The 11,451-nt window shown below is 45.2% G+C and overlaps 1 protein-coding gene across 1 annotated transcript in view; it reads left to right on the top strand.

Moving 5' to 3' along the window:
• The first annotated feature begins 3,662 nt into the window (after positions 1-3,662).
• Positions 3,663-11,451, top strand: part of UGCG (UDP-glucose ceramide glucosyltransferase) — a 36,151-nt gene continuing 28,362 nt past the window's right edge. Inside the window, exon 1 of the mRNA XM_059493125.1 lies at positions 3,663-3,884. Coding sequence (XP_059349108.1) covers positions 3,787-3,884 — 98 coding nt within the window. The 5' untranslated portion in view covers positions 3,663-3,786. The remainder of the gene's footprint in view (positions 3,885-11,451) is intronic.

The following is an 11,451-nucleotide window of genomic DNA, read 5'->3' as shown; positions in this document are numbered from 1 at the left end:
TAAATACAATTTTAACTGAAATCCAGATGACAAGCTGTCTTGCCATCTGAGGATGGAGACTCAGATCAATTTTCTTTCTCCAAAGCTTATGGTTTTTTTTGCATGTAAGCAATGGTTTTCAACAGAAACTGATGGTTGAGAAGACAATTGGGAGGTCTGTATAGGGTTAAAATCTTTCATAGGTATACCAGTAAGAAAAACTTTAGTGGTTTTGGTTTCCACAGCCTTCTCAGCATTAATACCAGTATCACTACAGGTTAATCCACTATTGTTCCTTTGTTAACTAATTATATTTATCCCTTTTTATCAGTTCAAGATTACATGTTTCTATTGCATCATTTTTGTTGTGGGAACAAGTCTCATATCTAGGCCATCTAAGATTTTTATTATGAAGATTTGTATTAAATTAATCTCAATCTGCAAAAAACTACACTCAAATGCTGTTAAAATCAATCAATATGTTGGCAAAATGATGAATGAACCAAGAACAGCAGCTTTATAGGATATGGGAGGGCTAATTTTTGTTTTTATTTTAAACATAGTACACATTTGCATTAAGTCCCAAGCACTTGATTAAGCACCAGGGTGTATCATGCCCCAAGGAATAATGAGGCACCTCTGAGTAGGCAGATTTGTCCTGCTTGAAGAACACTGCTCTCTGTGAATTGCTGCCTTCCATGCTTACAGCGGGGAGACCAAGTACATGTCCCTTACTACTGAACCGTCACAACTCCAGGTGGCCCCATGCTTCAGGAAATCTTTACTCTTTGCTCCCCCACTAATCTTAATTTACCTGCCGAAAGAATCCATGTGGCAGCAAATTTTACTAGAGAAATTGCTCAGGTTGAAGGCTTTACTATAACTGATTTTCCTCCATTACAATTCTGAAAGTATGCTGAAGATTCTGCTTTTAAACCTTACATCAACTTGAACATTGCGTGCTGCAGCTTTTTACCTTAAACACCTCATGAGAGAGTTCTTTCTCCCCATACAACCAGAGGGCAGAATGACATCCCAGAAAGGATGACAGAAAGGTGGATCCTTGTCTAGACAAAATTATTTGTACTACCTTGGTGTTTCCTCATGGAACACTGCTTGAGGACTGCTCATTCATCAGTATGGCCAGCTGAAGTACAGGAGTCAGTACCTCTACTCATTTTATTTATGAAGAATCCTCAGCAAAGTTTGTTTGCATGGAGTCATTGATCCTACCTGTTGCACAATAAGCAGCCACTCAATCTAATCTCCCAGGCAAACACTTTCTAGGACAAAAAAAAAATAAGCTTTACTGCTTCAGTTTAGTAAACTCTGGTTATTTGCTTTACTGATTACTGGAGACAGGCCCTCAATCTTCTTCAATTCCCTGTACTGTCATATTTTAAGCCAAGAGAACCTTGTGCACAGGCTGTTTCTGCCTTAGAAGAGAGATGCAAGCCAACCAGGTAAGGGTTATATGAGCTATATTCCAACAATTATCTGACTCAGCTAGTTTTGTGACTGTGCCAACATTGAGCATGGTAATTCAAATCATGGCTAAAAATTGCCTATAAAGCTCATTGAGGCAATCTTAAATTAATATAAATGTGATCATTAGACTCTAAATGAAGGAACAAATAGGAAAAAACCTGCCACTTGCAGTTACAAATGACACACAAACACAATAGGGGAATTTGAAAATTAAGGTAATTTGTTTTATTTGAAAAGCTATTTTTAAGGAAGTTACAATAAGAAATCACTGAAGCCAGTGAAAAGGCATGTTGCTGGCCCCATGATTTATTTATGTGGAAACTAGCATTAACCAGGAACTACAGACTATACAGGCAGTGTTCACACTAGAATGGACTGATACCTCACCTGTTCTTACCAGTTACTAGTAGCTTTTCACTTTTAGTTTTAAATTATAATTTGGTCAATTCCACACCAGATGAGATGCCTTTTTAAGTTGCCTTTAAATTACTATATCTTAACTTCTCTCATACAACTAGAGCTAACTTGAAACCAAATTCTTTCTACAGTTATTGTGGTGGCTATAATACTTTTCAAAACCACAAGTGAGTTCTTAGCAGAGTTTATGAACACTCCTGAACCTACATTAATAAGAGAGAGCTGTGGAGGAAAAAAAAAATAGAGAACATACATACATTGCAATGTTCAGCTTGTGTTAGTGGTGAAGACTCCTGAGAAAAAGTATACTTTCTCATGCACAGGTAAACATAGTGTCTTATGTAAGGCTATGCTTATTCTGGCAAGCTCAGTATAGTCAAGGAACAGCCAGTCAAGTCATTTTATCTTCCCACAGCATACCCCAGATTAATGGAGTTAAATTTAAAACAGTTAATGCAATGCATGTTTGCCTATTACACAATAAGCAAAAAAAGGAAAAAAAAAGAAAAAAAAGGATAATTTTATATTTCTGACCCCAGATCAAAAATGCTGAACTGTAAAAGTAAGCAGAAGTGTTGGGAGGTTTCTGCATATGAACCCCCTCAGAAATGGAGCCACATCATAGTAATAGTAATTGCCACTAACACAGTAATGAAATAAAGGCAAGAATAGCTGGCTCAGAGGATTAGGAGTGAGCAACTGACTCTTTCATTAACTGGATGCTAACTCAAACGTAGCCAAGGCTGGTAGTCACCAGGTTGTATTAGCACTGCTTGGGCTCCACAGATGGCAGTATGACTGATGAATTGCCCCAGTCCTTGGAGCAGCTGCTCTGACTCACAGAGCTCAGCGCTGCCAGCCACTCACAGGTGCACACCTATGCTAGAAATAGCAATCCCGTCCTGCAGCATTCAACATCACCAAAGTGTTTGGACTCAAAAGCAATAAAGAAAAACAACAAAGGCCATGCAGCCCTGTATCAGCCCCGCTGTACTAGATCTCAGAATCAGAGAACAGTTTGTGTTGGAAAACACCTCTGGAGATCATCCCATCCAACACTTCTGCCAAGTCACCAAGGGTCACCTAGAACAGGTGAACCAGGAACAAGTGGAGGTGGGTTTAGAATGTCTTGGGACAAGGAGACTCCATGACCTCCTTGCATAGCCTGTTCCAGTGCTCTACCTGTGTAAAGAAGTTCTTTCTCACGTTGAGATGAATTTCTTGGTGAAACTTCTGATTTAGTTTATGGCCACTGTTCCCTGTCCTGTCACTGGGCCTCGCTGAAAAGACTCTGGCACCTTGGTGTCGGCACTCCCTTTTAAGATACTTATATCCATTAATGAGATTCCCTCTCAGTCTTGTCTTTTCCAGACTGAACAGCTCCAGCTCCCACAGCCTCTGCTCAGAGACGCTCGGCAACACCGACAATATCCGTCTGCCCCCGATCCCCGGCTCTGTGCACAAAGGGCTACCGTCTCCTCAGCGGCCAACACCAAAGTTGGACGATACGGAACCAGCGCCTCCGCCGCGCCCGCACCCCTCCCCGGCGGCCGGAGCGGGCGGGGCGAGGCACCGCCGCCCTTCGCCTGCGGCCGCGGCCCCGCACCTCCCTCGGCGGCCCGAGGGGGACGGACCCAAGGTCAGGCGGCGGCGGCGGGCGGGGGCCGGGCCGGTAACGGATGTGCCCGCCCGCCCCGCCTCCTGCGCTGACAGAAAGGCGGCGGCGGCGGCTCTCGGTGCGCTAGTGGCTGCCGCGCGCAGGCCGGTGCGGAGCAGCAGCGGCGCCCCCGGAGCCGCCCCAGAGCCCGCCCGCAGCAACCGCCGCCCCCAGGCCGCCCGCGCCCCCGCCTCGTTCCGCTCCGCCGCCGGCTCCTGCCTGGGCCGCCGCCGCGCCCCCCGGGGATGGCGGTGCTGGCCCTAGCCTCGGAGGGACTCGCCATCTTCGGGCTCATCCTCTTCGTCGTGCTCTGGCTCATGCACTTCATGTCCATCATCTACACGTAAGCGCTGGGGTGCGGGGGATGGCGCTGGCGTTGTTCCGTCACCCACCGGCCATCGCGCCCGGGGAGCGGGCCCCGTCCGCCGCGCCGCCTCCGCCCCGGGCTGGCGGCTCCCCTGCCCCGGGTGTCAGCCGGGCACCCGCCTGCCTGCCTGCGGTGTGGTCCCCGCAGACCTCGCCGAGACACCCAGGGCTCAGGCTGGCCGTGCTTAGGGCACGGCTGTGTCCCGGCCGTCGGTCTTCGGCTAGAAACCGTCCTCTGATTTTCTGCCTCTTGGTCTGTGCGGTGATCTTTGCTCCGTAGCCCTCAGTGCTGCTGGGGAAGGCTTAGTGTTTGTTGTGTTCTGGTATACACTTGTAAAGTGTCCTTTCCCTGTGGTAGTGGGTGACCAGGGTACACAGGACTTACAAAATGTATGATGTTTGACTGCAAAGGCTGTACGGTGGAACAACTGAAAGAGCACAGTACTCTGTGCCAGCCATAAGCACACTTCTTTTTTGTATTGAGAAATAACGATAGTGCTAGTAAAACAAGTATATGTAGTGAGTCAGATCCTTCTTGGATAATCCAACTGAAAATGCCTTTAGAGTTTGTGAGCAGTGTTTGCATTTTAGGGACTGACAAAGCAGATAGAACCTGGCAGAGGAATTTTCTATAGGTATGTAGGGAAAGGATTAAGAATGCATCTCTTTGTAGATAGTTGTTTTGCTCTCTTAAGTAAAAGGCCATTCTTGCATCACTACTAGGATTAGAAAATACCTGAATTTCTGTTTGCTTTCTTTGTGCTTATCTGTTCTCCTTTCTTGATGCTCTACTGCATCTGATAGGTACCTGTGATAAGCTTCAGCCCGTACTGAAAGCAAAGCTCACAGAATGGGTCAGGTTGGAAAAGACCACAGTGGATAATCTGTTAATCCTAAAGCACATAGGACAGGACTCTGTCCAGATGATTCTTGAATATCTCCAGTGGGGGAGAATCCACAAACTCTCTGGGCAGCCTGTTCCAGTGCTCAGTCACCTGCACAATAAAGAAGCCCTTTCTAATAGGTGGAACTTCCTGTGCACGATTTCTGCCTCTTGTCCTATTGCTTGGTACCACTGAGAAGGGCCTGGCTCCATCCTCTTGGCACGCTCTCTTCAGATACTCATAGACACTGATTGGGTCCCCTTTCAGTCATCTATTTTCAACATTGAACAGCCCCAGCTCCCTCAGCCTTTCCTTATATGAGGGATGCTCCAGTCCCTTAATCATCTTCAGCGTTCTCTGCTGGACACTCTCTGTTGTCTCTTGTACTGAGGAGCCCAGCATTCCAGGTGAGGCTGCACCAGGGCTGAGTAGAGGGGCAGGGTCACCTGCCTCAGCCTGCTGGCACTGCTCTTCATGATGCAGCCCAGGATGTCACCGGCCTTCCTGGCCACCAGGGCACTGCTGCCTCATGGAGAGCTTGCTGTCCACCAGGACCCCCAGCTCCTTCTCCACAGAGCTGCTTCCCAGCAGGTCACCCCCAGGCTGTGCTGGTGCCTGGGGTTGTTCCTCCCCAGCTGCAGGACCCTGCACTTGCCTTGGCTGAATTTCAGACGGTTCCTCTGTGCCCATCTCTCCAGGCTGCTGAGGTCCCTCTGAAGGGCTGCACAGCCCTCTGGGCTATCGGCCACTGCTCCCAGCTCTGTGTTGTCAGTGAAATTGCTGAGGAGGCCTCTGCCCTTCATCCAAGTCATTGATGGATAAATTAAGCAAGACTGGGCCCACTATTGGACCTTGGGGGTCATCATGTCTCCAACAGAGACACAAGTCTCCAACCAGAGCCTGTGCCACTGATTGTGACTCTGGGATTTGCTGTTCAGCCAGTTCTCAATCCACTTCACTCTTTACTCATGCAATCCACACTTTCTGAATTGAACTTATGGATACCAAAGATTTGCTTCTGCTTCTTTTTTTTTTTTTCCTTTTGTGGTTTTGTTGTTGGTTTTTTGTTAGGTTTTTTTTGGGGGGGGGTGTTTGTTTTTTTAAATGTGAAGTCACTAATAAGCTCTAATTAGTTTTATTTTCTTCTACTGATGTTCAGTTATCCTTAGATCTTATATTCACTTGGATAATTAATTTCTTTCTTGAAAAATACCTGTATGGTGTATATATATGGTATATAACCAAATGGCAGGGTTTCACTGGGGAGCAGAAAGGGTGCTTAGTGGGCGAAGAGACTGCTTTGGGCATGGCTGATTGCTCTGCTTTAAAGATGATAAAACGGTCCATTACATGCTTAAATCTCAACTGTCAAGTGGGCATGTGTGGTGCTACTGCTCAGAACTCTTTTACAAATAAGTGACAACTGAAATGGGCAGGAGACATAAATGGGGAAGATGTGCAAGAGGATGAACAAGAGGCAGAAGGATGAGACATGCTAAGAGATGTGAGAAGAAAGAATAGGGAAGAGCTAGAGGGAAGAGTACACTTTTGGGCAGACAAAAATGTACATAGCCACAGGAGCTATGCCCTCAATGGGACTGCCTCCTGTGGAGGCAGTACTGGAGCAGGGACACTTCTGAGTGCACTGTGGGCTGCAGGTAAGGCAGTCATGAAGGGACTGTAACCTGTGGGGGCAACCCATGCTGCTGTAGAGATGCCTTGAGGGGCTGCAGCCCCATGGTTGACTCTCCCCTGCGGAGATTGGAGCCTGTGGCAGGCCCAGATTGGGGCACAGACTCCGCCAAAGGGATTGCAACCTGTACTGCAGTCACTCGTGAGCAGTCACACCTGCTAGAGCAGAGTAACAGTTTAAGAAAAACCTGCAGTGGAAGAAAATGAGTAAGAAGTAAGGCATGGAAGAAAAACCATTATGTGCTGACCCTTGCCTGCTATGTCATCTTGCTGAAGGTCTGGGGAGGGACTGAGAGTAAGGAACCATGCAAATGAGCAGTTCAGATAGAAGAGTGAGGGGGAAGTGTTTCTTACTGAAGCAGAGCCTGGGGAAGGAGGACAAAAGGTACTTCCCTAAAAGTTAGGTTGTCTTTTTTTCCTCAATACCCAAATTGATAATTAGTTGCCTGATGATTGCCAGTAGTTTAAATTGAATTGTCTGAGTTGAGGCAGTTTTGCCTGTGGCAGTAATTGGTGGGGAATGCAAGCAGCAGCTGGACCTGGTATGGCCTGCATCTAGAGTATTTGCAGTGGTGTGAAATCTGAAAGGAGTTGTGTTTTTTGCTAATGGGAATTACAAGTGCATGTATAAATTGTATGTTAACAGGTGGAAAACTTGTCAGTTGTGGATGGAGTGGGTAAGAACTGGGGTGATCCAGTCTCAGCCTCTGAGGCCTCTGGTCTGCTTCCCACAGGGCTCTGGAATTGCCATCTCAGTAGGGCCAGAGTCAGGAGCTGTCTTTGACAGAGTAATGGGCTGATGGCAGTGGGGATATTTAGAGTTCAGTTCAGCAAAACAGTGTCCCGTGTTTGGAAGTGAGCAGCTGGTAGCACTGAGGTGACCAAATTGCAGACTGTTCTGGGTTCACAGGCAGTTGTGGAGGAGCTGCCCTGGTTACAGTGATTTGGCAGGTGTGAGGAAAAAGGACCACAGCTTCCCATAGTGTGACCACACAGCTGCCCTCTGAAGTGAAAACAAAGAAGTGGGGGACACCATCCCAAGCAGTTGTCCTTGCAGCATCTCTGGTGGTGCTGGGAAACAGTAGGTGATGGGATGTAGCCGATGGCTGGAGAGGGCACTGTGCTTTTGGAGCCTGTGCCACTTGTTAGCATTGCCCTGTGTGAGGGAGGATGGCTGGGAGGTTGTCTGACGGAGCTGCACATGGAGGAATGGCCTGCTCCTGCAAGCAAGGTAGTCCTGTGAAGGGAAGGTGAAAGAGGTGATCAGTGGTATTTGCTTTGAATGCTGGAGAGTGTTTAGGGGGAAAGGGCTCCAGATAAATGATGATTGCTGGTGTTATGGCTGAAAATGCTGGTGGCTGGGCACTGTTACTGGTGCCCTCCGTCTTATAGAAAGGATCTTCACTTATGGACAGAAACTGCTTTTTATGTTGGAAGATGCAGTATTAAAATAGAATTAGATTATATTTGACATAGTGGATAACACATTTTTCCTATTACAGGCAGTAAAGAAGAAGAATGAAAGTAATTAGTCTTCCTGTTTTCTCCTTACAGACAGGATTGTTGATTTAATTTTTTGAAGTCATTGAGGTACTGCTTGTACTCAGTCTGCACTGTGTGTAGCCATGCTCTATTGGTGAGTTGGAAGGTCCCATATGTGCTACTGGAGTATTAAGATAATGTTGTAACATGTCAGTAAAGCTGTTATGGACTAGACAGTCATCCTTCTGTGGTTTCCCATTGGTATTTAGGAAGTTTGATTTAGTAAAGCATTTAGAATGTGTTACTTAAGCAGGTAAATGGAGTTATTCAAGAAAGTAATTTTTTGTATTGAAATGCTTTCAGCAGTTGTTGAGATTAAAATCAAGACAATATTTATTCTGCATTGGTTTATACTGTACTTGCATTCAAAGCTGTAGGCTCTGAATATCTAAGGAATATTCTTCCATTCTGTATTTGCGAAATCTGGTTCTTGCCACCTCTTTCCTCTACTTTGAATGGGTTTGAAACGCAGAAACATCTGGGTTAGAAAAGACCTTCAAGATCATTGATTCCAATTTTTGACTGATCACCATCTCATCAATTAAGTCTTCACATCAAGTGCTATGTCCATTTCTTGAATATCCCTGGGAAAGGTGACTCTGCAACCTCCCTGGGCAGTCCATTCCAATGCTTGACAGCCCTTTCTGTGAAGAAATTCTTCCTGATATCCAACCTGAACTCCCTCTGACAAAGCCTAAGGCCATGTCCACCTGTCCTGTCAGTAGTTGCCTAGAAGACATCAACCCCCACCTGGCTACACCCTCCTTTCAGAGTTGTAGAGAGCAATAAGATGTCCCTGAGCCTCCTCTTCTCCAGTCTGAACAACCCCTGCTCCCTCAGCTGCTTCTCACAGGACTTACTCTCTAGACCCTTCTTTGGCTTTGTTGCCTGTCTCTAGACAAGCTCCAGCGCCTCAGTGTCTTCCGTGTGGGAGGCCCCAAACTGAACACAGGGTACAAGGTGTGGCCTCACCGGTGCCAAGAGGGACAGTCACTGCCCTGGTCCTGCTGACCACACTATTTCTGATATAAGCCAGGATTCCATGGGCTTTCTTGGCCTCCTGGACACGTGTCTGGCTCATGTGCAGGCAGGTGTTGATCAGGACCTCCCAGACCCTTTCTGCTGGTTAGCTTTCCAGCTACTCTGCCCTCAGCATGTAGCCCTGCATGGGGTTGTCTGACTCCTGAGCACCACCCAGCAGTTCACCTTACTGAATCACTGCTGTGCCTTAAGCCCAGTAGAAATTAAGCACCCACAGCAGCTCACTCACACCCCCCACTATTTCCACCTTGGTGGAACACCACCTCACAATTGATCCTGGCCTATTGATCCAGATCCCTCTCCAGAGTCTTCCTGCCCTCCAGCAAATCAACACTCTGGCCTCTTTAGTGTCATTGTGAACATACTGTGCACTTGATCCCATTGTCTGGGTCCTCACTAATGATATTAAAGATGTTACATGTTTGTCAACTCTCTAAAGCTATTTATCTTTTTGTCTTTACTTATCTGGTAAAAAAACCTGAACTAATGTGAAGTCATGCTCTGGCTTTGAGTCTTCATTGTTCTTGTCCCACTTGTCAGTGGCAATTCTAATTACAGCACTTAATGGAAATCACTTTTAGGCAGCCACAGTCAGTTGATATTGAGGTTGCTCATTTTCTTGGTTCGTAGGTGTAAGCGGGAAGGGTAGTGCATGACGCTTAATTGATAAACATACTGCTGGTTTTAGACAAATTATTTTAAAAAGCTTTTAGTTACAGTAGTCAATGGAGAAATAATGAATTCTGCATTTATGTGGCATTTTGGGTGTAACCGGGCCTTGTCTGCTGAGTAAAAATCAAGACTTTTCAGAAACATATACAGATAATAAAAAACCCAGACGTAACTAAAAGTAATCAATAGCCTTATTGTGTGTATGGACACTAGGAGGATATTCAGTTTGCACAGATGCATAAAGCTCGAGTTTCCTGAGGTACTTCTGCAACATTGAAAGGCTTAAACATGGCTTCCAAACCTAAGCAAGAACCTCCACGTAGCTGATGTTTAACTGCTGTTTTTTTTTTAAATGTGAAGTTAAAATACTTTGGTTAATAATTCCTCATTGCATAGTAATTGTGATACTTAATTCTTAAGAAAAAAATAATTTGTTTCTCTTGGCCCTGTTTGTCTTGTCAACCTTTCTTTTTACTCTTTGACCATCTCTTGCTGCTCAGTCTGTAATTTGTGTCAAGGTTTATCCTCTAATCTCTCTGCTTCTCATTGTCATCTCACTTTCAACTTTTTGTGTGTTGGTGGGACTGTCTCCTCTTTTAAACTTTCTTGTATTTTCCATTGTCTGGCAATAGACTGGGTGAGATAGCTGTTAAGAGCAGCACTAGTTACACAATTAGCCATGATCGAGTTGCATTTTCTTTGATTTGTGGAACTGCTGCAGACACATCTTGTTGCAGATAAGAACTAGGTAAGTTGTAGTGTAAATCTAATTTAAAAGGCAGTGTTTAGAGAACTCTCCTGTTACTATCAAGTAACATAAGTGAACGAACACTTTGATAGACTCTGATGGAGGTAATGCAGCTACTCCTGGTATCTGGTGAGAGGTACCCTTGCCTCCTGATGATAACCAAACTTGGAAAACTGCAAAGTGTGATTGTACTGGAGCTTATCCAGGAAGTGGCTGGAATATGTCTAGCACATGCAGAATGCCGTTTCTGTTTTTGGGTATGTGGCTTAAATGAAATTTTATTCAACTTGAGCAACTTGTGCTTAAATGTCTTATGCAGGTTATCTTCCTCAAGGTACATAGTTTTTCCAGTTATGTAGCTGATGACAAGGATGATGCAGTGTGTTGGTGACTCTAACAACAAACAGATTGTTGTCTGTGATCTTGTATGGATGGAACAGGGAATGAAGCAAATTCATTATCTGATTAGCAGTGTCTTTTTGCAAAAATTATTTGAGGGTTAAAAGCAAGCAAAAGACATACTTAAGTGTTTGACCATAAACTGGGACATTGGAGAGGCAGGAAAAGTTGGAAAGTTATCTGAGGCTTATGTTTGATATCAGGTGACATTTCATCTTCCTGATTTTTCTTTGAGTAACCCTTATCTCCCATAATCTGTGCATTGATGATGAGCCCTACTTTATACAGAAATCCCAAGGTGTTTGTGGCAAGTGTTACATCCATAAAACTTCATGTTGTATGGGTTTTCAACAAGTGGATAACAACATTGTAGCAAGCCAAATCTGAGAGATAGCAATGCAAAGATTGGAAGTCAAGTACAGTTACTGGCAGGAACACAAGAAATTCATAGGGTATGGAAACACAGAAGTCAGAATAAACAGAATATCCTGAGTTGGAAGAGACCCACAAGGATCATAGAAATTTAGCTCTTCTTGTGCAGGACCAGCTTTGAGAGTCACAGCTAC

Source organism: Ammospiza nelsoni, chromosome Z (assembly GCF_027579445.1).
Source record: "Ammospiza nelsoni isolate bAmmNel1 chromosome Z, bAmmNel1.pri, whole genome shotgun sequence".
Lineage (NCBI taxonomy): Eukaryota > Metazoa > Chordata > Aves > Passeriformes > Passerellidae > Ammospiza > Ammospiza nelsoni.
This window is presented reverse-complemented; position numbering and strand designations above follow the sequence as displayed.